This window comes from Gymnoscopelus microlampas (genome assembly GCF_963454915.1).
Source record: "Gymnoscopelus microlampas genome assembly, chromosome: 11".
Taxonomy (NCBI): Eukaryota; Metazoa; Chordata; class Actinopteri; order Myctophiformes; family Myctophidae; genus Gymnoscopelus; species Gymnoscopelus microlampas.
This window is the reverse complement of record NC_139948.1, coordinates 32914877-32942744: the sequence shown is the minus strand read 5'-3', so window position 1 is coordinate 32942744 and position 27868 is coordinate 32914877. Positions and strand designations below refer to the sequence as shown.

At 44.1% G+C, this 27868-nt stretch overlaps 1 protein-coding gene across 2 annotated transcripts in view; it reads left to right on the top strand.

Annotated features, from left to right (window-relative positions):
* Positions 1-27446, top strand: part of stat5a (signal transducer and activator of transcription 5a) — a 73332-nt gene extending 45886 nt beyond the window's left edge. For both annotated transcript variants that reach the window (XM_084072758.1, XM_084072759.1), the window contains 18 exons: positions 1231-1368; positions 3142-3298; positions 4797-4886; positions 7440-7614; positions 8879-9009; positions 12245-12396; positions 13870-14025; positions 16339-16518; positions 17187-17274; positions 17914-18036; positions 18976-19068; positions 19226-19432; positions 20254-20348; positions 20774-20916; positions 21017-21172; positions 22583-22634; positions 23372-23482; positions 24583-27446. In XM_084072758.1, the coding sequence (XP_083928884.1) occupies positions 1241-1368; positions 3142-3298; positions 4797-4886; positions 7440-7614; positions 8879-9009; positions 12245-12396; positions 13870-14025; positions 16339-16518; positions 17187-17274; positions 17914-18036; positions 18976-19068; positions 19226-19432; positions 20254-20348; positions 20774-20916; positions 21017-21172; positions 22583-22634; positions 23372-23482; positions 24583-24706 (2361 nt within the window). In that variant the 5' untranslated portion in view covers positions 1231-1240 and the 3' untranslated portion in view covers positions 24707-27446. The remainder of the gene's footprint in view (positions 1-1230; positions 1369-3141; positions 3299-4796; positions 4887-7439; positions 7615-8878; positions 9010-12244; positions 12397-13869; positions 14026-16338; positions 16519-17186; positions 17275-17913; positions 18037-18975; positions 19069-19225; positions 19433-20253; positions 20349-20773; positions 20917-21016; positions 21173-22582; positions 22635-23371; positions 23483-24582) is intronic.
* Positions 27447-27868: the final 422 nt, after the last annotated feature.

Sequence of the window (27868 nt, the reverse complement as noted above, 5' to 3'; positions counted from 1 at the left end):
CCTTCCCATTGGTTCTTCAATTCAGACCCCTTTGCAAATAAACCTGGTGAAAATGAAAATAATTCTGATTCTTGGTTGATCAGACTGATTAGATTTTAATCTAATGCAGCTACGCTTGTTAATAGCAATTCTGCTGCTTCCAGCGAAGCAGCAGAATTCCAGTGAACTGTAGCCTACTCACCCTTTTACAGTGCAACAGGGCAAAAGATACGTCACTGTTGTGTACAGAGAATCAGAATCAGAATCAGGTTTATTGTCACATCACAGGTTTACAAGGTAAAAAAGTGGGTGAAATTCGTTTTTGTACAACACTCCCATCGCAACGTTAAATTCCGTAGAAAGAAGAGTGGGGAGAGAGAAAAAGAAGAGGGGTAGGGGGTTAAGTGGGAAGGAGATCAACAGAGAACAATAGAAGGCCAAAAACAAGTTATCTGCATATTTACAAAGTACCTGAGATAAGAGACAAACTAAGGTGCCTGAGCATAGCAGCAATGTATGTATACTGTGCATGATATACTTATAGACGCTAAGGTGCTTAGAGAAAAAAAGAGCGCAATAATGAAAATCAAAAAAAGTTTGTGCGTTATACATGGGGATTAAGGTGCAGAGGGTCAGTGCGTGTTCACCTAGGGTGGACTGACCCTGGTATAATCCGCAAGTAGCTCCATGAAGGAGAGCAACAAAAAAGTAATCTTTAGCATTTTGACTAAAGCTTTTGCCACAAAGAGTACATTTAAGCCCTTTCTCCTTATGGTTGTGTGGGTTGTGTGGGTTGTGTGAGCAACGTTGTTTTAACTGGTATGAGGCATGGCTACTGTGAATAATCTGATATAACGTGGGTCTTATATTTATTTTTCTTTAATGCCATCTCAACCTGACAGTGCACTGCACTGCACATTTGACTGTCAATAATAATCTCATGCCAGACCTCCGCTGTCTCCTCAAACAGGTCCACACAGTGAATGACATTGGTCGATCTTGCCAGATTGTTCAGTGACAAATGAGAAACTAGTGTTTACAGATGGAAGAACTGAAAGAGAATGTACCCATATCGTGGTATTCTCTCTCCATTTCCTTCACTCTCATTATTTCTCTCCTAAATGTTCAATGTCCAACCATACCAAGAACTACTATCTCCTTTTTCTGCTGCTTTCTGTCTTCCCCTCAACCATTCTACACATTCATGTTCCCCTTTCTAATCCTCCTCCACTATCTCTCCTTCCCTCCCAGGGTGTTGAAGATGGCAGTGTGGATCCAGGCCCAGCAGCTCCAGGGAGATGCACTGCACCAGATGCAGTCCCTCTATGGTCAGCACTTCCCTATCGAAGTGCGACACTACCTGTCTCAGTGGATTGAGGGCCAGATCTGGTGAGTTGTACTGCAGAGAGAGAGAGTGTGTGTGTGTGTGTGTGTGTGTGTGTGTGTGTGTGTGTGTGTGTGTGTGTGTGTGTGTGTGTGTGTGTGTGTGTGTGTGTGTGTGTGTGTGTGTGTGTGTGTGTGTGTGTGTGTGTGTGTGTGTGTGTGTGTGTGTGTGTGTGTGTGTGTGTGACACACACTCTGTCTTCTGGACTAGATTAAATAGTCAGTTATTTGGCCTTATCAGACTTTAGGCCTGCGAGGAGGCACTGGAGATTGGATCCACTGCTTTTATGAGTCTTCTCTCATTTTTATCTGCAAAAATGAATAGCTTTTTAAGCATAAATGTATAAGTATTTACAGAGGTCTCCAGTGAGACAGTTGAAGGCATGCAAGGAGAAAATATATCTTTTGCTGCATACAAAAGAAAATGTTTTAAAGAGAAAATAAATGAACATTGCTCATCAAATTCTAGTCTTGTATAGGCAATATGCAAATTCTCCATCACCAAGTTTATATATAGAGCATTTAAAACTCTAGACTGAGTTTAATCTACCGCCCACTAACCCAGCTGAGTAGAGGACACTTTTATGAACACGGCGAAAAGGCTGGGAAATTATTGGCCAAACATCTGTCGTTTAAGAGCAAAACAACTTACTTCTGGCATATGTAGAGACAATGAAGACATTACATAACTGCCAGAACTCATCAATGAGAGTGATATTCCAAATGATATTCTTCTGACTGTTTGGCTGATTAAACTGTCATGTCAACGCCCAGACGGCTGGTGTAGCGGTCCGGGCACCTAGGCTGCCAATGCCTGACAGCGTGTCGTGGGTTCGAATCCCGATCCCGACAACCTTTGCTGCGGTCCACTCCCCATCTCTCTCTCCCCAGTTCCTGTTAGTCTACTCTGTACACTATCAAATAAGGCAGAGAAAGCCACAAATATATATATATTTAAGAAAAAATAACATTTAAATCAATTTCCCCCAAATGTCTGCCTGTTTTCATCCATAATATTAGTACCTTGATTCTTTCATTTTGGCGTACTGCTTACATTTGGTTTGGGACAGCAAACACCTACGATTAAAGAAAGGCTTCCTTCAAAGGTCCAAATGTTTGAAGGAAACTTTGAAGGAATTGCTTTACCAAATTTCTAGTTTTATTATTGGGCAGCAAATATTCCGTGTTTAACATACATATGCAAATGTACAGTGACAAAAATACTCCAAAGGAGTTATTTACAACATCAAATATCAACATTTCCAAAGAAATCGCCAGATAATACTAACTGACAGAATTATTTCTATTAACCCCACACTGAAAGGACCAATGATGTATATCCTCCAATTCATGGTCTCCAATATACATTGTCCCTCCATGACGCATTATTTGAACAGCATGGGAATAGGACCTAGATCTTACAGTACTTTTCCTGATGACACATGGGACTCAATATTTAATCAAATAAACTCACTGGCATACTCAATACTCAATAAACTCCTCTATGTGTGCATGCCATGCACTTATCCAATTTCATGTAGTCCATCATAGCCACTGGTCCAAAACAAAATTACCCCCAATATACCCTGATGTGGATCTGACTTGTGATAAATGTTAGGGAGTGGGTGTGTGTGTGTGTGTGTGTGTGTGTGTGTGTGTGTGTGTGTGTGTGTGTGTGTGTGTGTGTGTGTGTGTGCGTGTGCGTGTGCAACTGTGCGTGTGTGCGCTCATGCATTCATGCATGTCTTTGTGTGTGGGCATGTGCACGTGTGCCATCAGGGATGCCATAGATCTGGAAAACCCCCAGGAGGAGTTCAAGGCCAAGCGTCTGCTGGACAGTCTGATCCAGGAGCTGCAGAACAAGGCTGAGCACCAGGTGGGAGAGGACGGCTTTCTGCTCAAGATCAAGCTGGGACACTACGCCAGCCAGCTGAAGGTTAGAAATACTGTACAACAAACATGCATGGATCAACCCATTCAATTCCGGGAACGCATCTGTGTCATTTTTGATTTCTTTATCTGCTATTCAAAAATAGCAGATATACAAGCTCATAGCACGGCAAACGAATGCCACGCTATGAGCTTGTAGGTCTGCAATTTTTTGAGGAAAAATCTTGAACATTTTTGCAAATCTTTAGTTTGAAAATATATATGTTTTTTTTAAAGCGAACATTTGTAACTCAAATCTTTGCACCTGCGGATTCTACAAATGTCTTCTAAATCCTAACAGTTTTGTTTTTTTGTTACTATATACAGTACATCAGTGGTTCTCAAACTTTTTTCATGTCAAGAACCCCCAAAATGATATGTATTTGTCCACCGACCCCCCCATCTAAAAATATGTTGTTCCAGGGACGACCCCCCCCATAGCAGATCTACAAGCGCGCTATTGGCTGCTATTTTTTTTATAGCCATAGAAATAAAAAAAAAACACACAGATGCTTTCCCGTTCTTAATGGGTTAAAGTTCTCAGTCGCCATGACTGATCTCAGTCATTTGGATTCCATACAAAGCCAGCATGTCTTCTTTGAGCAGCATGTCGCTCACCGAAAATAGCAGATCTACAAGCTCACAACACGTTGCAGCGTGACGTGTTGTGAGCTTGTAGATCGGCTATTTTTCGTCCATTAGTCATTTCAAGGTGAAAGAAAAAAAAGAGTAGTCAAACTATGTAATAAGATACATGTTCAGAAGCATCTTCCATTAAACACATTGAACGCCTCAAGCTAAACGAAATGAATTGAATTGAAACCCGCTAGCACAAAGAAGACAAGGGCATATTTTGTCCAAAGTGATGGGATACTGGGTAACCATTTCAGTGCACAGGTGGTTAACTCCAACTCCCTAGCCGCTGTTCTCGGAAACGGAGGAATCTGAAGGTGTTTAGGAACAGCTTGTATCCGTCATTAGGAAAACAAGCTGAGGACAGCCCAAGCAAGGGCCTTGGTAGCCACTCGATGGTACTATTTATTATTGAGCACCTTCCTCATGGATCTCTCCGTCTATTTGTCTTCTCTCTCCTCACTGAAACCGTGCATTGCCGTACCACTGTGTGTGTATTCCCATGACATGCATGGAGATTAGGTATACACTGGTTTGTGTTTTAAAAATGCATGCACATGCACTCACTCTGATGCTGCATATCACATAGCGTAGCGTGTCCGTGCATCCATGCATGCATGTGCTTGTCTGTGTGTGTGTGTGTGTGTGTATATGCCAGTGAGTCATGTCTTCATATTATAAAGTGCTCTGTGCTTCAGAGATGGATCTCATTAGGCTCGACTAATAAGCCTTAGCGTGCCCAGAGATTGGGCTCCTAAACTTAGCGAGCCTGCCTCAACGGGGCTAAATTGGTTGGTCCTGTGTGCGGGGCTGCTCCCCAAGCCAGTGGCTAACAAGCACTAACACAAGCACATGTTCTCCTTATCTTTCAGAGCACGTATGACCGTTGTCCACTAGAGCTGGTCCGATGCATCAAACATATCCTCTACACGGAGCAGAGGCTCGTAAGAGAAGCTACTAATGTGAGTCAAGCACACACACACACACACACATGCACTCAAGCATGCGCCCATGCGCGCGCGGGCACACACACACACACACACACACACACACACACACACGCACACACGCACACACGCACACACACACACACACACACACACACACACACACACACACACACACACACACACGGACGTTTGTATTACTATACTTGTGAGGACATCAACATTTTAGGAAGCCGATTTTATGATTGATTTATGATTTTTTGGGGGGAATTTTTAACCGCTAGTCTAAAGCCGGAAAATAGCTCACAACTCACAACGTGTCGCGCTGCGACACGTTGTGAGCTTGTAGATCGGCTATTTTCCAGTGTTTGACATCGCCACACAACTAAGTGTAAAATATGGGAAAATTTAACCCCAACCCCCTAAACCTAACCTCTAAAGGTCTAAATCCTAAACCTAACCCCAACCTGAATCTTTTTCTAATTGTAAACATAGCTCTAAAAATCTTTTTTTCAACCATAAAATAACAATTTCTCATGTGAGAACCAAGAAAATCGTCCTCACAACATCTTTTTCTCATATTCTACTATTCTTGTGGGGACGTTTGGTCCTCATAAGTATAGTAATACACACACACACACACACACACACACACACACACATATGCGCGCGCGCGCGCACACACACACACACACACACGCACACACACACTAATGTGGATACATGCATGTATGGATGCACTCACACACTTATGCGTAAACACACATGAATAAACACCTGTGGCTTTCCATACATTATTCATTACCCAGCCTGCACCGTGCCCTCAAACACATCTGAAAAGCTCAAACAAAACAGAACCACGAAAATAATGGCAACCGACTCTGCGGTGGCTAACACACAGCACGCTGTGACATTATGGAAATGGGGATCTCGGGATTGCATTGAGGGAGAGCCCCTCATTTCCTATATCGCAGATTTACAACAAAACTAGCAAAATCTCAGAGCAAAAACAAAATAACTGTCTGTTCTAGATTAGTCACAGAGATAGCACAGTGCCTGGCTTTGGTTCCCTGACCAGAACACACATACATACTCGTGTACAGAATGCCATAAAATAGCCTTCCAAAAGGAACACTTTTAAATTTCCCTCTAGCACCGCAGCTGTGAGGGAGAAAGTAGTTAGATTTCACGTTTTATAACCAGCAGTGAGTTATAAAACCATAAAAGCCAGTGGTCCATAAAGCACCTGACTATCAATAACTCCTGGGCTGAATTGATTTCCAGTCCAGATACGCTTTTTCTATTACAGGGATGCATTTGAATTGATTGAGTTAGCTGTTTTTCTTCTTCGGAACGCGAATTCTCCACAGTGCTCCGTTTGCGGCTTTAACTGCCTGTGCAGTCTGCCTGCTTACAATTGCCTCCACTCTCTTGTATGGCCAGTGTTCTCATCAGTGTTATTATGTTAGTGTATGGTTATTGAACATTACACAGTACAATAGCATAGCTAATACAAGCAAGGTTAATTTAATGTGTTATATACAGTATTTGCCAACATTAGGCTGTGAAAAAGGAGTTTTTCTGGGGTAATGGCCTACCCTCAATGGCCCTGCCACCATATAACCCTACACTACAGATTGTTCATAAAATAAATGCAAGTATATGAAATGAAAATGACTTAATTAGTAATTCTACATTTTGTAGTTTGTTTTCCAGTTCAGCTTAAAAACTACATCAGGGTAAAAACATGGCAGGCTACATAAAACAGACGACCAGGTCTATGAAAACAAGCCCAAAAGTAGCAAAGATTTTTGTACATTTTATACATTTGAAAGCATAAGAGTACTTTTGGTACTTTAAGTATATTTTGATGCCAATACTTTTGTACTTTTACTCAAGTACATTTTTATTACCAGACTTTTACTTGTAACAGAGTATTTCTATGTTGCAGTATTGATACTTTTACTTCAGTAAAAACATGTAGTACTTCTTCCACCACTGGGTATGGGTATATGACTCAAAGCTTCAGGCTGAGCCTCACCTCGCTGCTAAATGGTGGTGGTCAACCACGTCCAACAACAATCAATGACGGACTCTCAACCACAGTGGATAAGCAACATTATTTGGTCTACCAGCCTCTCCATTACGTCAGTGGTTCTCAAACGTTTTCATGTCAAGGACCCCCAAAATGATATGTATTTGGCCGCGGACCCCCTTCTCAAAATATTTTGTTCCAGGGACCCCCCAGAAGCAAAGATTTGAGCTACAAATGTTTGCTTTAAAAATATATATATTCAAAGATTTGCAAAAGAAATCAAGATTTTTCAAAAATAGCAGATCTACAAGCTCATAGCGCGGCACTCGGTGCCGCGCTATGAGCTTGTATATCTGCTATTTTTGAATAGCCCAAGTATAAAACGTTAAGACGGTTAAAATTATTGTGATGCTATATTAACACATTTTGCTGGGGACCCCCTGGAACCCCCCCAAGGACCCCTGGTGGTCCCCGGACCCCACTTTGAGAACCAATGCATTACGTCACTCACTCTCTTGCTTTCTAATTGGCAGTCGAGTTCTCCGGTGGGCGGGTTGATGGACAGCATGTCACAGAAGTACCAGCTGATCAACCAAGCCTTTGAGGAGCTCCGTCTGCTAACTCAAGACACTGAGAACGACCTGCGTAAACTCCAGCACAACCAAGAATACTTCATCATTCAGTACCAGGAGAGCCTCCGCATCCAGGGTGAGACCACAGAACCCCACAGCTCCTACATTAAATTAAGACCTGAGGCGATTCTTAAAAATGTTGTCTAAATCCTAACAGTTTTTTGAAAAGATTTTTCAAAAATAGCAGATCTACAAGCTCATAGCGCGGCACTCGGTGCCGCGCTATGAGCTTGTATATCTGCTATTTTTGAATAGCCAAAGAAATCTAAAGTGACACAGATGCGTTCCAGCTCTTAAAGGGTTAAAAGAATCTATACAACATCCTGTACAGAACATTACATTTAAAATGAAAGGTATTATGCCTCATTCTAGCACGTGTCATTTGAGGGGCTCTGCATTGGACAATTGCCTTTCGAGTTGCTCATCTCATAATATAAACCAGGAGTTAATAGGAGGAATAAAATAAAACATTGAACAAAAGGTTCTGAAATTTGTGTTTGGTAGATTATGTCTCTGTTGTAACAATGCTTCTTGGAAATAACTTCAATACCGTTGGAAAGTCTGTTTATTTCCCTTTTAAATGGTGCCTTTTAAATTGTCCCCTTTAAACATCCATTGATGGGATGAGCAGCATAGCTGAGTATGTGGGTTACTCCCATTTTGCCAAATCTTATTCTGCTGTCGCTATTGACTCTTGTTTGGTGGATTGGATTATTGAAGTCTATCAGTAGCAAGGAAGAAACAAGACATAATTGGCAATTTTACAATTTCCATAATCTACCAAACGCAAATTTCAGAAAGACAGAATCATGAAATTTCAATCCGTGAGATCATTTGATTTGATCATACATCACACATCCTGTGCTGGATCCTACAAACTGGGATGGAGCACAAACATTCCTGGGCGCTTTAGCCTCCCCTCACCAATACAGATCTATCCATGACCTGGCCCTCAATGGGGCCTGCATTGTGGTAGAGACGCTGTGGCTGAGTTAATTATTATTCCACTATGACGGCAATGTTTGTGTGGTGGTCTGGGAGAGACTGTGTGTGTGTGTGTGTGTGTGTGTGTGTGTGTGTGTGTGTGTGTGTGTGTGTGTGTGTGTGTGTGTGTGTGTGTGTGTGTGTGTGTGTGTGTGTGTGTGTGTGTGTGTGTGTGTGTGTGTGTGTGTGCGTGCGTGTGCGTGTGTGGCCTTGACATACACCAGTGTGCAGTGTGTATTGGATGTTTTACTGACCTGTCACCCAACCCCACACCCCCTCCACCCCACCCTGTTTATCCCCTTCCTCCCCACCCCATTTCTCAACCCCCCCAACCCACCACCATCCCAACCCCCCAGCCCAGCTGACCGGCCTGGCTACGCTGCCCCCTGCCGACAGACAGCTAAGGGAGCCCGCCCTGCTCAACAAGAGAGCCACGGTGGAGGCTTGGCTGACTAGAGAGGCCAACACACTACAGAAATACAGACTGGTAGGGATATAGAGAGCTAACCACTTGAACCATACCGACCCTGTTCTGGGCATGTCATAATAGGCGCACATTCGTTGAAAACAGGCGAACATTCGTCGAAAATAGCTGATCTATAAGCACGCAATGCATTGTATTGCGACACGTGAGCTTGTATATCTGCTATTTTCCTCAAAGAGATTTGGTGTAAAGGTAAAGACCTCTGGGGGACCCCTGTCAATGAAGTATAGTATATAGGATTTAAATATTGGCAATTGGCATCAGTGCCTCTTTCAAGCATTGATAATCGGTTTATATTGGCACATTTCAAATGAAACTGGGATCAAGTCGTTTTGCAGGTTTGCTGATTTGGTCTGGGTCTACGGAAACAGTGCGGGCATACATGTGTGTGTACAAATTACGGAAAATGGAAAGGGGGCTCTAGATCGGCTCACACTGGTCAAATCAGAACGAAAACGAAAGCCTGATGACAAATTACTGTAGCTGACGCCCAAATATGGAGTGTGTTGTCTAACCTCAATGTGTCGTCATGGCATCAGGCGCAAACACATCAGTCAGCTCCATATATGGCCACAAAAGGGGGCATGCCCATATATGGGCATATATTTGCCCATCAATATAGTTACAATTGAAAACCAACCTCGCTAAAAAGCTGACACGTATGGATGCAAACACTTCAAACATCAAATTGAAATCAAAACCCTCAGGTAACATTGCCACTGACTTTGGCACATCTCTGCCATTGTTAGTGACATACTGTACAGCTTGAGCTCTTCCCTGAGGCTCTGGATTTTCCTTGCTCTGTGCCTCGGTTCCAAATCGCTCAGCCGCCATGTTCGCTATGAGGGTCGTCATCGTTTTCAGCCGGGGGTCCACATCCCCCTTGGCTGTCACTTCCAGGACCTGATTTACGTCCTCATCGAACTGCTGCCACTCAGTACACTTCGAGGATTGGGGCCACTGGATCCTTGGGTGGGCCGAAGGCGAACAGCCAGTTGTTACGGCTGGAGCTTGCTGGCGTTGGAGGCTCTGTGGGTTGTTGGGAGATGATGCTGTCTCTTGGGGGCTTAGGGTGGCATGTGAGCTGTTGGCAGCGGGTGTTGGCGACACTAGGAGGCTCTGGGCACTATGGGTTGCCTCCGGGCCTGACTCCTTGTGCGTCTGAGTTTTGTAGCTTGGTTTTGGCTTCCTCTCAGAAGAAGTGGTTTGGGCTGACAACCCTCTCCACCCCAGGTTGCCGTCTCTCCGGCCGTTCTCTGTCTCCAGATGTCACCACACTCTTCGTGGTCGTCACCCAGTCTGTTCCTGGTTGTCACTGGTACTCCCAGAGTATTTCAGTTAACAGAAACATCTACTGATGCACAACCTTGGACACATCATCAGTGTTGTCAATATTGTTGTCAATATTTAGAGGAAGATGTTAAAAAGGGTAAGGGTAAGGGTAAGGCGCAACAAAAAAGTGGACTCCCTCTTTTCCAGTAACCAAACACAGCCAGTCAACACCAGTTAAAATCCATTTTTTAAAGATTGTCTTGGCTTTTTGCCTTTATTGATAGATTGCTTGCAGGAGGCTGACAGGAAATTATGAGAGAGATGGGGGGGGGTGGCACGTAGCAAAGGTCGTCGGTATCGGGAGTCGAACCCGCGACACAATGTCAGGCTGCCATTGCAGCCTGGTGCCTGGACCGCCACGCTGCGGCCCAGGCCAAGTCAGTCATTTATTGACTAATTCACACACATGGAGACATTACCTCATATCAAAAGTAAGGCCACCCACCCCTACCGTACCAAGGTTGTACACTAGCCAATGTTAAAACATAAATGAAACTCTGGCAAACACAGACACAGGACTGGTGTAGTTGGATCCTGGACAGGAGAAAGACATCTGTTCCGCTGGAGACAGGCAGCTTTGTAGTGAAGCCCATGAAGACAAGAGCCAATCACCTGCGAGATTCCACCTACCAGTTAGCCACACAGGGCCACACATATGACCCTAGGGTCATAACAGGGGGGGATGCTGTGTGTAGGATATTTAAATCCGACCCAAAGGTCCATCTGTGTCCAATAGTGAACTGTTAAGTCCTGATGAAACATCAGTGCAATGTCTTCCTTTGTTGCCGTGTACGTACGTGTATGCTTGCTTTTCCATAAGCCTGATTTATACTTTATCGTACAACAGATGTGATGCATTGTGAGCTTGTAAATAAGCTATTTTCGGCACGCGCTGCCGACTGAGTATAAATTTAGCATCATAAATTTACGTTTAAACTCATTCAACTCTGTCACCTCAGCAACCTACTTTTGTTCCCTGAGTGATTTGCAAAAACAGATAAATGAATGAACACCAGTTAGTTTGCCATTCGCTGAAATGCCCAATGAAAGCAAGATTTAGATGATTTAAAATGTAAAGAAATTTAGATATCATCAGAACAACCTAACACCTGTTTGATTGATACTCATTGGAGTGTACACACAAAAAAAACATGATTTAGGATAATAAATACAGACAAAAAATATGAATATCATTAGGTCGATTAGCCCACTGGCTGGGAAATATAATCCATGTAATAAATGTCCTCTCTGTTCAACACATAAAAGGCCAGTGGTTGTGTATGTGAGACAGAATACTTTTGTAGGGACCATATTGGGTGCAGCCCATGGTAACGTGATTGCACATGTAATAACAACATAATTGAATATCTGTTTTTTGCAAAAGAATGCCTCATTTACTCCCTAGAGCAGTTGCGGGCAGTGCTAGTAAACACTGCCTCAATAGGTAAAACATAAGGGATAGATAAATAATTCAATAAATAAATGATATATATAAATTATATAAATATTGTATGACCTAGATGTTTATGCCAGCATCCATAGCGTGTGTCATCGTAGCCCCCAGCAAAGTAGGCTGTGATCTTTATTGATCTTTAGGTTGTGAACATTGATGACCTATCCAAACTTTAAGTACTTTGCACAAAGAAAAAAAAGGGAAATGAAAAAATAGATAAATACAAAAGACAACACATGCAGTAAATACACAGATCGCTATTCACGTACTGCATTGTGTGTGTGTGTGTGTGTGTGTGTGTGTGTGTGTGTGTGTGTGTGTGTGTGTGTGTGTGTGTGTGTGTGTGTGTGTGTGTGTGTGTGTGTGTGTGTGTGTGTGTGTGTGTGTGTGTGTGTGTGTGTGTGTGTGTGTGTGTGTGTGTGCCTGCGTGCATGCGTGTACATGTGTGTGTAGGACCTGGCAGAGAAGCATCAGAAAACACTGCAGCTGTTGAGAAAGCAGCAGACCATCATTCTGGATGACGAGCTCATCCAGTGGAAGAGACGACAACAGCTGGCGGGCAATGGGGGCCCACCGGAGGGCGGACTGGACATCCTGCAGTCCTGGTGAGAACCTCAACTACCTCCCACGAGGATCATAGCCTCCAGACTCCCTCAAAAGCCTGAGGTCACAGGTTTATGGGCGTTCAATAGGCCACTGCTGGGTTTACTTTGCAGGTTTATAGTGTCCTAATAGGAGAGACATCAGTTGACAACTCCAACGTGTCTATTCTCCATCCTGTCCAGGCTTTGAACTCCAATTTCAAGGTTTTAGTGTTTTATTTGTATCGATCAAGAATGATGGAAGTAAACACGTGGTTGCTGTAGGCACCTGTACCTGTCACGTGTTTCAGCACCGTAGAAATTAAGCTCCGTTATGTTATCAAAATAACCCATTAAGACCTGAGGCCGATTCTTACTTATGTCTTCTAAAGCCTAACAGTTTTCTGAAAAACGTATGTTTCTATGTCAGTGGTTCTCAAACTTTTTCATGTCAAGGACCCCCAAAATGATATGTATTTGACCGCCGACCCCATCTCAAAATATTGTGTTCCAGGGACCCCCCAGAAGCAAAGATTTGAGTTAAAGATGTTAGCTTTAAAACAATATATATTCAAAGATTTGCACACATTTTCACGATTTTTCAAAAATAGCAGATCTACAAGCTCGTAGCGCGGCACTCGGTGCCGCGCTATGAGCTTGTATATCTGCTATTTTTGAATAGCCAAATTGTAAAATAATGCTTTTTTATCAAAAAGTGACACAGGTCTTAATGGGTTAAGGGCAGAAAAGTCCATCTGTAAGAATTCTTTCTGCTAGATTAAATGCAGACATATACTGTGCAAACCACATCTGCAGTGGTTGGAAGTGGTCTCCCTACTTCTCTATAGAGACATTTTGACCCTGGTGTCTGGTAGGACATCTGGCTGGCTGACCAGTGACCATGTCAATACAGTTATTTGTAGCAGACCGGTTTCGACACTACAGTTTATTGTAGCTTGGACATAAAACGTACAGATTGTAGCTTTCACTTCCTCAAGACTTCCGCATCAGATGACTAAGTCTGTTTTATCCCATGCTGAGCCAGATTGCATCACTGATGCTCTTTATCCCAAAAAGCTTCAGTGATATTTGTGTTTTTGGTACAAAGCATTATGTATTTACCCGCCGATCGACGGTGGGTGCTGGGCCAATGAAACGAATATGAAAAAGAGGTAGAGCCCGCACACCATTTTCCAGATAAAGGATTTACTGACCTGACGAAGATCCTGCGAGATCGAAACGTTGTCGCAAATAAAGTAAATCCTTTACCTGGAAAATGGTGTGCGCCTCTGCGGTCTCTACCTCTTTTCATGTTTTTGGTTCAAAACCAGCTTCGATTTCGAAAATATTTGGATGTATCAGAGTCGACGTCGCTTTTACCATCAGTCTCAGCTACAGAGGGGCCTCATTTATTCCAAGGACACATTTCTGTGTCAAATATCCACACAAGTCCTGGTTGCATCCATGTTTTGAGTATGTGCATAATGCTTTCATCAGGTGTGAGAAGTTGGCGGATACTATATGGCAGAACAGGCAGCAGATTCGGAGGGCAGAGCACCTCAGACAACAGCTGCCCATCCCTGGTCCCATTGAAGAGCTACTCAACGAACTCAACAGTACTATCACAGACATCATCTCAGCCCTGGTCACGAGGTGTGTGAGTGTGTGTGTCTCATGTGTGGTTTTAGTTTTTGTCTTATGTGTGTGTCGTATGCTGTGTGTCACGCGTGAACATTTGTGTTTGCCTGGCTATAATATAAAGCAGTGTTTCCCAAACAAAGGGTCGTGATCCATTTTGAGTGCAGATTTTTTTTTTACCTCTCCTATTTATTTATTTGTTTGTTTGTTTGCTTTTTATTGTTTTACAAAACGTTTTTCAAAAAATGTTAAAATCTAAAATATTTTAGAAATGTTCAGCTAATTTCTCTATTTTTAAAATTGGGTTTAAGTGATTGTTTCATAATGTAATTTAGGATGTTTGGTTCCTTGGGAGACAACAAATTTCTCTTTTGGGTCTCGAGCTGAAAACGTTTGGGAATCCCTGATATAAAGGATACTAAATAAGAACCTCTGAATGCCATGTAGCGGTATATGGAAGAAGGTATATGAAGAAGAAATTCTTATTCTGGCAAATCTTTATCTTTTTAGCAGCGTACCCGTGCAGCAAGAGAACCACTCATTGAGATTCATAGCCTTTCTCCCTGTCTTCTGTGACGCCATCTTCACCCACTTCAGCTATCCCCCTTCAATTCATCCAAACATGTCAGAATGTATGTTAGCATTAGTGTGTGTGTGTGTGTGTGTGTGTGTGTGTGTGTGTGTGTGTGTGTGTGTGTGTGTGTGTGTGTGTGTGTGTGTGTGTGTGTGTGTGTGTGTGCGTGTGCGTGTGCGTGCGTGTGCGTGTTCAATTATGTTGTTACATGTGCAATCACGTTACCATGGGCTGCACCCAATGGTGGCCCCTACACAAGTATTCTGTCTCACATACACAACCACTGGCCTTTCGTGTGTTCAATAGAGAGGACATTTATTACCTGGATTACATTACCCAGCCAGTGGGCTAATCGACCTAATGATTGATTGAGCATCACAGGAGCATAGTTATATCACTGTAGAGCATTGAGAATCCACCCGTGTGTGTGTGTGTGTGTGTGTGTGTGTGTGTGTGTGTGTGTGTGTGTGTGTGTGTGTGTGTGTGTGTGTGTGTGTGTGTGTGTGTGTGTGTGTGTGTGTGTGTGTGTGTGTGTGTGTGTGTGTGTGTGTGTGTGTGTGTGCGTGCGTGCGTGCGTGCGTGAGCGGCTCCATGCTTAAGCCCCATGCTGGGCTGATGCGTAGAATGGAGAGGCCGGTCTGACACACCTCTGAGGGATCAGCTTGACTCCTTGACCTCCACTAGACCTCCCAATTAACAGAGAAATGAGAGAGAGAGAGAGAGAGAAAGAGAGGATGACATAGTCCAGGTTCAATGGAGGGAGAGAGGGGTGAGATAACCTAACACTTATGGCAGGACTTAAAGAGATAAAAAAGAAAATGCGAGGTAGATAGAAGCAAAGGAAAGTGAAAGTGAGATAGAGAGATATTTCAGGAGAGACAAAGAACAGGCTGCATGCAGGAGATAAAAGCAGGAGCGCACGCAATTCGTTTTAGGTTATAGTATACACTGCTGCATATGGATGCTAGCGTACGCTTGCGGCCCTGAAGGCACATCTGCCACTGTTGCTCAGTCCTCTGCCTGCGTCTCTGAACAGGAAGTCATCCGAGCTTGTTCAACCAGCGCTGCCTCCCACTCTCCCACTTGTTTGTGTCCCTGCAGGGACCCGTAATGCACAGAGAAGCCGTGCCACTGTCACGCCAATGTCTTTTAAGGCTCAGACACGCTGCACCCAGGATGTCTGCTGTCACGGTGTACACAGTAAAATCCTCAGTGTTCATTTATCCATTTTGTACACACTCAGGTTTAAAACAACACTGAGGATTTTTCTGTGTAGGCACGACATATGTTTCCTCTCTCTCTCTTCTGCACATATCCTGCTCCTCCGTCTAAACCGCATCCTCCCTATGTGTCCCTGACATAAAACCCCAGGAGGTCGTGGGCTGGGGAGGGAAGAGCATGTACTGTAGCGTCTCTTATCATCACCTCTTAGTTTCACCCGCAGAGTGGATTGCTTGTCAGCGGCAGAGCTCAAAATGACGGCTGCGCTCCCTTTCAACGGCTCCCCAAGAGCCCAGAGGCCTAATCTCTAGGCTTGTTTCTCCTTCTGTACGTCGTGTGAGTGTGTCTGTGTGGGAATCGGACGGAAAGAGCAACATTGTTAGAAGCAGCAAAGTGTTCAGACCAAACCACGGCTGACATCTTTACCACAGCCGATCAATAGGACCATCAGCAAGGTTTTGTTGGGTGTGTGTCCTGTGGAGTTTCCCCTCAATGCAACGTGTGTGTCTGTGTGTGTCTCTCTCTCCCCTCAGCACCTTCATCATAGAGAAACAGCCTCCGCAGGTGCTCAAAACGCAGACCAAGTTCGCCGCCACAGTGCGCCTCCTAGTGGGGGGGAAGTTGAATGTGCACATGAACCCTCCCCAGGTCAAAGCCACCATTATCAGCGAACAGCAAGCCAAAGCCCTGCTGAAGAACGAGAACACAAGGAAGTGAGTCTGTGCATGTGCACCTTCTTTACTCTATACTATAATTAATCACAGAGCTTTGATGCCACAATTAAGATACGCAGCAATGTCGATAATATGCAGTACAGGGATTAGTGGATCTGTATGACGAACTCTGGCCCACTGTTTCACCAGAGCTCACCACAAAGACATGGCTGGAACTTGAACAATGCCTTAGAGGAATGTATGGAGCGTATGGAGAATCCACATTTAGACTGTTCCATCGCCGCGTCCCACATTCCTGTTGCCTAATAGAATCCTGCCGGCATTGTCAATCAGCCAGTCGGTCGGCCAGTAAGGCCGGTGGTTAGCCATGGACTGAATGCTGCAGTAGCTTAGCATTCATCTGCTGTTATAAATATATATATATAAAAGACTTGTTATCTCACCCTCAGTACAGAGGCAAACAATATGCACAGTATTTCACCCATGCTGGGAACATGAGGGCTGTCTTGATTGCACAAGCAGAAATCAAGAGGGAACATCATGGCCATACTCAGTTCCTCCCAAAAAGAGATTATTTTTAGGGTTTTTTTGTACTCATTTGTGCTGTGCAGAAATGACCCATGCATTTCATGTGGTGTGATTTCAACCACATCATCACAGCACAACTAAATTGAGTTTCCATTTGATTTGCTTCATTTCTCCTCCAGTGACAGCAGCGGGGAAATTCTCAACAACAATTGTGTGATGGAGTACCACCAAACGACGGGCACTCTCAGTGCCCACTTCAGGAACATGGTGAGGGTGAAGGCCTTGGTGTGCTCCCAGCTGTGATTGGGTTCATGGTTAAGCCTAATTAATACTTTTTTTGCACGATGGTGCCACTCGCGGAAAATAACATTTTCAGGCGAGGCCGAGGGCAGAGGTGGGTGGGGCTACATTCTATCATGCCTACTAGCTCTATACACACTAGTAGTCTATAGGACTCGTGGGCATCATATCATGTGAACCAACTTTCATTAGTGCTGAGGAGAATCGGCATGCAGCTTCTGTAGCCTTTTTCTCCACATTGCAGGGTTGTTAACCGCCAATCCCCCTGTTCCGTCCATAGATTAACAATCTGGGAACCCATCGTCAAATAAAAAGGAAAAACAGCGCCCCCAGCGTTTTTCACTTTCGCATTTGAAGCGTAGCTCTGAATCTGTTCTTGAGAGATTCATAGATTAATAACATCTCAACTCTGTGGTCTGAATCAAAGAGAATGCATGCATTGCACATTGCTAGTCAAACTTAAAAGGCAATGAGGCTACGTTTAACTAAAAGTATAAAAGATCAACCCGTAAGTCAATCATTTACACATTAAATTAAACTCAGGATTTTGTTGTGTGTGTTTGTCCGATGTCTTCTTTCATCTTGCTGGTTTTCCCTTTCATGTAGTCTCTGAAGAGGATCAAGCGGTCGGACCGGCGGGGGGCCGAATCGGTCACAGAAGAGAAGTTCACCATCCTGTTTGAATCCCAGTTTAGCGTCGGCGGCAACGAGCTTGTGTTTCAAGTTAAGGTACAGACCTACGGACAGAGAGGAAACAGAGAAGCCTCCCTTAAGCCTGATATACTGTATATTTACAATCAGCCTGATCGCCAGAGAATTTAGTATACATTGCACGGATCCAGTGCACGTCATTCCGTGCATAGTCGTCTAGAAACCCCGAAAATCCGTGCATATGTACGCCGAGTCCCACGGTGGGCGTAACCAGTCGCAACCCGGAAAAACCCGGAAGCAGAGCAGCCCCCACAACAAAATTTACGATTCTGTGCCTGAGTAGGCTCAAGGGAATGTCGCAACGTTCGGGGCGGCAACTCGATCGCTTTAGCTCGCTCGGTGGTCCCTTACGTGGCGACAATTCCCTTGAGACTGCGCGCCTTCCGAAATGGTTTAGTCACAATGGGGGAGATGCGAGGCGGCTATGCACGGGTTTTCCAGTTGTCTATGCACGGAGTTTGAAAAACGTTCAATGAGAACGTTTCCTCTGGCGATCGGGTTGTTACAATAGGTGTGTGTCAGTGTCGCACAGTAAAAATAGCCATAAATAGCCTTACTTACAACGCATCACATCTTGATGCGTTTTGAGCTTGTAGATTGGCTATTTTCAGCACGCAACACCAATGCACCAACAAAGTATAAGTCAGGCTTTACTTTCAACACAATGATGCTACATTCCTGCTACAGCGGCTTTTGTGTGTCTTCTATCATGCGTTTGTCACAGGAACATAACCTTGAGCATTCACTCTTACACAAACCATGATACATAAACCCACTCCCACACTTTACCTAGAATTCACCTAGAATTCACCCAGTCTTTGTTTAGTTTTTTAATAGGAGTCACTCGCAGTAATTGTCCAATAATTATGTCCATAGAAATGTGAAGGTTGCTTGTTGTTACATGGGTATTGTTAACACTATTGTTTCGCTGATGGACTCCTGTGTTTCCCTGCGCAGACATTATCACTTCCTGTCGTGGTGATTGTGCATGGGAGCCAAGACAATAATGCCACGGCAACTGTATTGTGGGACAACGCATTTGCAGAGCCGGTACGTTGTGTTGTGTGTTATTTTCCTGAACCATGTGTGCACACATGCATACGTGCATTTTTGCACCTGCTCTGTATCATGAGTTTTCGCATGCTGCTTACTTGCCAGATATGGTAAAGCTCATGTGGACTCTTTCCTCTGCTGTCTGCGCCTCCAGGGACGGGTGCCCTTCCTTGTGCCTGATAAGGTGCTGTGGCCGCAGCTGTGTGATGCTCTCAACATGAAGTACAAGGCCGAGGTTCAGAGTAACCGAGGGCTGTCTGAGGAGAACCTGGTCTTCCTGGCGCAGAAGGCCTTCAGCAGCTGCAGCAACAACCCAGACGACTACCGCAACATGACAATGACCTGGTCCCAGTTCAACAGGGTCAGCGCCACTCTGGGCTATCCATTATTGTCTTAGCCATTATTCTGTCAATTACTTTTTCGAATAATGGAGAGGTGTTTTTTTTTTTTTTTTTTCAATCAACAAGTTTACCGCAAAACAATTCTAATTGATTTAACTATTTTTTTTGTTATTCAATCAGTCTGATAAGTCACTTAAGCTCTATTTTGCCCCACAGGCTGAACTCAGGATACCACTAAGGCTGCATGCAAAGCTAGATGAGTTATTCATTGTCTTTGTTCCGTTTAGCCATGTCAACAAAAGACCTGTATTCTCTTTGGTGGACCTGAGTCACAGCACCTCATGTGGGAAGCAGTCATGCTGATGGGTCTGTTTGTCCAGACAGCCAATGGCTAATTTAACTGGAAGCCTCATTGGCTCGCTTGAAGCAGCCACTGGGTGGGGGGGGTTACACTCACATTCACTGCACACCATCCGTCTCCCTCATTAAATTACAGGAACATCTAATTTCAGCCGGTTCACACACTACTACATGCACATGCACGTACAGGTGCATGTGCAGACGCTCGCTCTCTCTCACTCTCTTTCTCTGTGTCTCTCTCATATACACACTAACACATGTACGAATTTGGAATGGCTGTGTGTTGCTGTGTCCTGATTGAACCCAGGTAATTGAGGACATGTTGTTCTCTCTATCTGTGGGCCGGCTGGTCTCTGGGAACTCGCATGACCTTCAGAAGATCAGCGCGTCTGTGTATATATTCTGATGTTTTTTTCTTTCCTGCTGTGTATGTACATGCACAGCGTTGGCTTACAAAGCTCCCTCCTCCCCCATCTTACAGGAAAGCCTGCCAGGGAGGAACTTCACATTTTGGCAGTGGTTTGATGGCGTGATGGAATTGACGAAAAAGCATCTCAAGCCACACTGGAATGATGGGTAAGGAGAGTGACGGAGGTCGCCGTCAATTTCACTCTTCCATTGAATGACTGCTAAGAAAGAACGGGTTTTATTTTATTGGCTAACCAAACAGCCTTTTTCTGTGTGGGTAAATAGCTACACTCAACCAGTACAGACTGGATGTGACATCCCCCCCTCTCTTTTTCAATCTCCATAACAGCCAATGGTCCACACTTGTTGAATTTTCCATGGCAACCTGGAGATATCCCTACCTGCAAATGTGGGGCATTAAGATGAAACAAGAGGGGTGAGAGAGAACACGTGACAATTGAATTCTCTCTCTCTCTCTCTCTCTCTCTCTCTCTCTCTCTCTCTCTCTCTCTCTCTCTCTCTCTCTCTCTCTCTCTCTCTCTCTCTCTCTCTCTCTCTCTCTCTCTCTCTCTCTCTCTCTTTCTTTCTCTCAGTGCTATTTTGGGCTTTGTGAACAAGCAGCAGGCTCAGGATATGCTGATGTCTAAACCCAATGGTACGTTCCTCCTGCGCTTCAGCGACTCTGAAATCGGTGGCATCACCATCGCCTGGGTGGCGGAAAACCCCAACAAAGCAGGTACAGTGCCCGCTCGTCGCTCACTGAACGTTGCCAGGCCTGGAAATAATTAACGTGCCATAGAAATAATGAGTCTTTTTTAATTGTCCTGAATCATCAGGGGAGAGAATGGTCTGGAATCTCATGCCATACACAACCAAAGACTTCTCCATTCGTTCTCTGGCCGACCGTATCAGCGACCTCAACCACCTACTGTTCCTGTACCCTGACAGACCCAAGGATGAGGTCTTCTCCAAATATTACACTCCACCGCTATGTACGCAACCTTCTTTTCCTACACAGCAAAATCATGTTAATTTACACCACCTGTTGCATGTCTTCGCTGTCGGGTGGGAACCTTGCATGTCCAAATGTAGTTATTGGATCCAATGTAGTTATTATTTAGTTACGTGGAAACTGGCTATTTTTCGCTACTTTTGCTCAGCACTGTCATACGATTTAGTATAAAATAATGCATTAATTTGTGAAAGAAATATAAAAAGACTAAAAAAAGTGCTCCTCTGAGCACAGGTCTCCGCCAGGTCAGGTAGGTTATTGTGGGCGAGCAATGTTCGGAATTCCCCAATCAGGATGGAATATGAATTGGACAGATCCGTCTTGATCACATGACCATAGAGATAATGTGTACCGATTTGATGTTTAGACAACATCTGACAACAAAAGGGTGGCATTTCTTCCTCAACCTAGAGGGAATGTGCGTGCAAAGTTTCACGGAAATCGCATTGCATTGATCATTGCACGCGGTACCACGCTGTCTCACCGGTCTTTTGAGCAGGAGCACGCGCACGGACATGCACAGATGTGCACGTGCGTAAACACGTGAATGCGTCCACTCGATTCGTGCGCCAAGCACCACCTGGCTACTTCGCATATCAGTAGGTCAGGTCAGGTGTAGTAGCTAGTAGCGTCTGTAGATTAGTTGTTGGTAGGCTACTCAGGAAAACAATAGCCAGCAGATAAAGGCACTTCACACCCCATCAGATGCACAACCCCCGTCTGGTCTCTCGATTCAAATGCATTGGTCTAGCAAGGGCAGTGAAGATATGGTCAGAAGGATTATCAGCGTCCATCTTCGTTTTTGTTTTTCCACAATCGCAGGTTAATAGCCTTTATATATGCATTTTATTATCCTACCTTTATTTCTTAGGTTCTATAAATCAAGGCATTATTTGGAAAAGTTACAAAGTCACACGTGTGTGCACGTGACGTCATTATAAATAGCGTCCCCCCCAGGCAAAGAATTACCACTACACCACTGCCAGGGAGTGTGTGTTCACAGTTTCACATTGATCGGTGCTGGAGATTAGCTGTTCACAGACGGACGGACACACACACGGACACACACACACAGACACACACGGACGGATGGCAAAACATAGTCTTGGCCACGCCTTCGGCCTGGTGGAGACAATACAATTTGGAGATGCAAGGTTTCTGCCTGACAATGACAATGAATAACATTCCTTTTAAGCTGCACAGTAAAATCCTCAGTTTTATATTATCCATTTGTAATGTAACTCCAGGAGTGTACAAAATGTAACCAAATGGACCTGTTACTTACATTTGTACATTCTCAGAGTTAAATTAACACTGTGTACTGTATTAACAATTGTACTGTGTGACAGCTCTATGACAACCACAACTGTCTCCTGTTTGTCTCTTCCAGCCAAAGCGGTGGACGGCTATGTCAAACCCCAAATCAAGCAAGTGGTTCCAGAGTAAGTGTCTCCCACTCCCATCCTCTTGTCCTCTATCCCAGTGGTTCTCAAACTTTTTCATTTCAAGGACCCCAAATATTTTGTGCCAGGGACCCCATACAAGATTTGTGTTATTAAAATGTTTCCAAAAAAACTAAAAAAGATGTTCTGAAAATAGCAGATCTACAAGCGTTGCATCGTGACAGCTTGTAGATTGGCAATTAACAAATTTAGCTGGGGACCCCTTGAATTCCCCGCAAGGACTCCTGGGGGTCCCCACTTTCAATTTAATTTCAATTCAATTACATTTTATTATAGTAACAAATCACCACGAGCTGTCTCAAGATACTTTACATATAGAGCAGAGGGCCGACATTGCCCCCCCCCCACACACACACACACCCACAAGGCAGCGCAGAGTCAATCATCAAACATTGGTTCCTGAATTCAGATCAACCATTAGTTGGCTATTACTGCTGAAGGAGGCCAATTAGAGCATGCATGGGTCCCTGAGCTCGTTGTTTCCTCATCATTACAGTTTGGCTTGTTAGTTAGCGGGCCCCGCCATGTGCTGCTCTCTGCCCCCATACCCCCCCCCCAACATCACCCTGATGCACCCTCGGACGAGCGAGTGCAAATAATGAGGCAGTGAGCAGTGCAGTGGGAAGCATGCTGATACGCACCTCGAGACAGTTGCTTTGGAAACTGCTGAAGACAGGCTTTTTATCTGATATTTTGTGTGCTCATCTCCTCCACAGGTTCACTACACCAAACCCTGACCCGGCGGGCGGGAACCCCACCTACATGGATCACGGAGCCTCCCCGGCACCTGTCAATCACCCTCATACCTATGCAATATACCCACCCGTGTGAGTCAACAAGCCACTTGAAGATCCAGTTTCTTCCGTCTCTCTCCTCTTCTATCTCTCTATCTCTCTGTTTATTTGTATGTTCAAACATGCATGTGAAAGAGCGTGTCTCTGTTTCTGCTGACCGAAAATCGTCTCTTATAATGACGATAACGCGGAACTTTGCACCACGTTATCATCGGCTGGGTTGGCAATAATCCAGCCAATGCTGGGTTATTGTGTGGGTTAAATAGGCTTTGTGTCTGCCTTTCTCCTTCCCTCCCCTTCTCACTCTCCATCTCCCTCTCTCACGCTGATCTACAGTAGCTCTGCTTCTCTCTCCTTCCCTCCTCTCTACCTTCCTCTCACTCTCTCATTCCTCTCTCTCTCGCTGTGTCCATATTTGGCCATAGTCAATTTGCGCTGACGTCTGGGATCTCCATATATAGGCATATGACGTCAGACCGCCCGTTTGACGATGTTTCTCAACATCGGGTCCGGGTACCACCGGGGGTTCCATAATGGACCCTTCAAGGTCTGTAACTCTGAGAGTGTACAGATGGAACCAAACGGATCCTTAAAGGAGGAGTTCACCCAAAAAATGACTTATTTTCTATCAATTGCACACCCCATGAAGCCTTGAATTCATGGATCTATTTTTGTTTTTGTGGCATTCCTAAGCCAATAATTTGATGACCGGGTGTGTATCCGGTAGGAGACACAAATAATCTACTTTGTGTCTCCTACCGGATACATTAGCCGGTAGGAGACGGGAATCAAATTATTGTCTTAGGAATGCCACAAAAACAAAAATAAATCCATGGATTCAAGGCTTCATGGGGTGTGCAATTGATAGAAAATTAGTCATTTTTTGGGTGAACTACTCCTTTAAGGTTCCGTCTGGTTCCATGCGTACACTCTCAGAGTTAAATAAACGCTGACGATTTTTCAGTGCAGATTGGGGTCCCAGAGATAAAAAAACTGAAAGTATCGAAATGGGGGTCCGTAGCCTAATGCATGGGGGTCCTTGAAATTCGAAAGGTTGAGAATCACTGACTCTCAACCTAGTAGATATCCTGAGCGCTCTCATGTGTCTTCTTCCTCTCACTGCCCTGAAGCAGGGGTGACTCCATGTTGGATGCAGACGGGGACTTTGACTTGGATGACACCATGGACGTGGCCAGGCACGTGGAGGAACTGTTGCGGCGGCCCATGGAGAGCCAGTGGAGCGGCCAGCAGTCCTGACCCTTGACCTCTGGCCCCAAATGACACCAAAATGAACCCTGCCTCCCCAATCCCAACCTCCCCTTTCTCATGGTTTTTAATTCCACTCATGTGTCATGATTCTTTTATTTTTGTTTTGTTTTGTTTTGTTCTTCTTCTTCAGATAGCTATAATGTGAAATGTTACTAATGGTTGTGATTGTTTTGTTTTTTCTTTTCAGCATGAAAGCATGCATGTCGGTGACTTCTTTTAGTTTTTTACTTTTTATTCGTGTCCATAAGTGTTTGTAAAACAGACTACCATGTTACAGTATTGTGAAAAGAAAGAAAGAAAAAGAAGCTCATTCACATCGTGCATGCATTTTCAGTTGATTTTGAACATAAAGGTTTTTAAAAACAAAAACAAAAAACTAAAGTATCTACTGTATGAAGCCAATTTAAAGATTGTACTGTTTTATTTTTATTTTTTCTTTGTAAATGGTTTATCGATATTTTGATATGGACGTTGAAACCTGCCCTTTGACAAAAAGATAGAACTTCAATGAAGAGTTTTCCTCTTGCGCTTGACAATATAATCACAGTTGTTGCTAAAGTGGGGTTTCGATCAGTTGTTAACGTCCATATACACTAACCTAAACGCAGAATGACTCTCCTGTTGGTCTCTGCGTAGCTGACCACACACACACACACACACACGCACACACATACGCACACACTCGCGCGCTCTCTCTCTCTCTCTCTCTCTCTCATACAGTAGGGACATGTGCACAATTTTATGATGTGTTTGTTCGGATTTGTTCACCAGCTGAAACCAGGGGGCCTTGTGCCTCTTTCTCACAGGGCTATGTGTCTTGTGTTTGCACAGAGAAAAGCAAATCTAAAGAATTTCTCTGGCGCTGCCTGCTTATCCTCTCTGGGGCCCCCCTCTCATCTGTTCCACTCATCAATGCTACCTCTCATTACTCCTCTGTCAGTTGTTGTTGTTGTTGTTGTTGTTACTAAAGCCTAATTCAAGCTTTGTTGAACAATGATATTGCTTGCAGAAAAAACAACAACGGATTTACAGTTACAGTAGGTTATTTTCTGCGAGTGACACTGCTGTGCAATGAAGCATAAATTCGTTTTTTAAGGTTGCAGTTTTTCCCAAACTCACTCTCATACCAGAAGGCTATAGGTACATTCATAAGTGTTCCTCCTTGCGATTTGTTGTTACATGTGATGCTGGGATGATCCTCTGTCTGCTATAGAGCTGGCTGCTTGTCGAGCTTGATTTTGAACATTTTAAATACGTGATGGAACCCAGGTGCATCGGGAGAATCAGCATTTTCTTTTATTTTCTTTTTTGTATTAGTCATGTCAATTCCCATTTCCCCCCATGTAGTCCCTGTCACTGCTGACCCCTAATGTTTGGTCTTACGGAGGGTGTAGACAACCACGACGTGACACACGTGATATCACCAATTCACTTCTTGGCACCTGACAGTGAGGAGTTTCATTAGGAAGACGTAACACATGCGGAGGGCTATCCTTCCTAGTTCCGCTCCCTGCTGAACAGACGCCCCGGCCAACCTGTAGGAGTCGCTAGTGCAGCAACAGAGAACACCCTCCCCAACTGGCTTACCACCCTGTGAACACTGCCAATTGTTTCCGTTGGAGCACCCGGCCAAACTTGACGCACCGTGGAGGACTTGACTCCACTTTACCCCTGCTACGCCCGGACGCCATGGACCATCAAGCGTTTTAATGTCAGATCACTTGTGTACTTAACTAGACTCTAGTGAACTACAGGCTGTGCTGCCCTCGTCCATCTGACTCTCTTGTTCCTCCGTGGTAAAATCCTCAGTGTTAATTTAGTCTTATATTACATTTGTAGAAATAAAAATATACGCTCCCTGCGTTTAACCACTTAAACCCGTATGTATATTTAGTTGACCGCGGCCCCCCAGGGATCTGTACTTCTTTTTTCCCCCTACAAAATCTCTTTGTTGAAAATAGTCGATCTACAAGCACTTGTGTTCGCCGAATGTACGCCCCCAGAAAGAGACGCAATGGGTTCATGTGGTGAATTAAAACTGAGGATTTTACTGTGTGCCCCCCTGTGCTCAGCTTCTACTAAACGTGTACACAGGTGCACGTATGTGACAACAGGGCAATGCCAGCAGCTGACATCCACAGGCTTCTGAAGCAGTTGATCTGGCTTTGAATAATTGGATGTACTCTTCGGTCCCGGGCCATTCAATGGCCATTTATAGAAAACACAAAGATTATTGTAGACAGGCTTTGGTGTTGTGTGTCTCTTTTTCTGGTGTTGTTTATATATACAGTATAAAGTTATTTTGCAGTCAAGATGTTGTTTTGATTCTGTGTCCCCTGTTCCGCCATGTGGCTCTGTGTTGTGTCTTCATATTCCCACAGGAAACCAATATACACAGTGAAGTGTCTCAGACAGTTAATGCCGTAACTATAGGCTCGGCACTGATTTCAAAGCACATGAGGCTGGACCTCATCATGTCCAGCAGGTGGCTGGTTTAATAGATAGAACATGACACTAATGGGACATAGTTAGGGATTTGAGATAGCAATTCAAGGCAGGGTTAAAGCTTTGATTTCTACTTCGGCCATAAAACAATATAATAAAAAAAAGATGGTACTGTAGGCTTTAGCAAGTGCCATTCAGCTGTAGTTAGTTAGCCTACTTTTGAGATCATCCAACATGAACTGGAGACGATATTGATTGGAATAAAATTACGTTTTCAAATGTATCGGTGTCTCTTTATTAACATTTTGTTATCTCAATAGATGATGTTTATTTATTTTGCCACTCAAATGGGTTAGCTGAAATGCCAACAGATCTATGGTGTAGGCCTATTGGAAGAACTGGATGTCGTATGAGAAAATGGCCACCCATTCATTTCATCCTGATAGGTTATCACTTGAAGCGAAACAAGGGTAGCAAATCGTTTGTGTAGCACACATTTGTATGGTATGTTCAAGCTCTTTCGCATAAACATTTTGTAAATAGTATTGCTACCCTATTTATAGGCTACGTGTAAGGTCGCTTATGGAGACATACTGCTCTCCCTTGCGCTACATTATTTTATATTATTAAATAACTATATTTAATAACTAGATTAGTGTTTTCAGGCGATTCTTGAATAGAGGGGAGGGAGCAATAGGCTGCTTA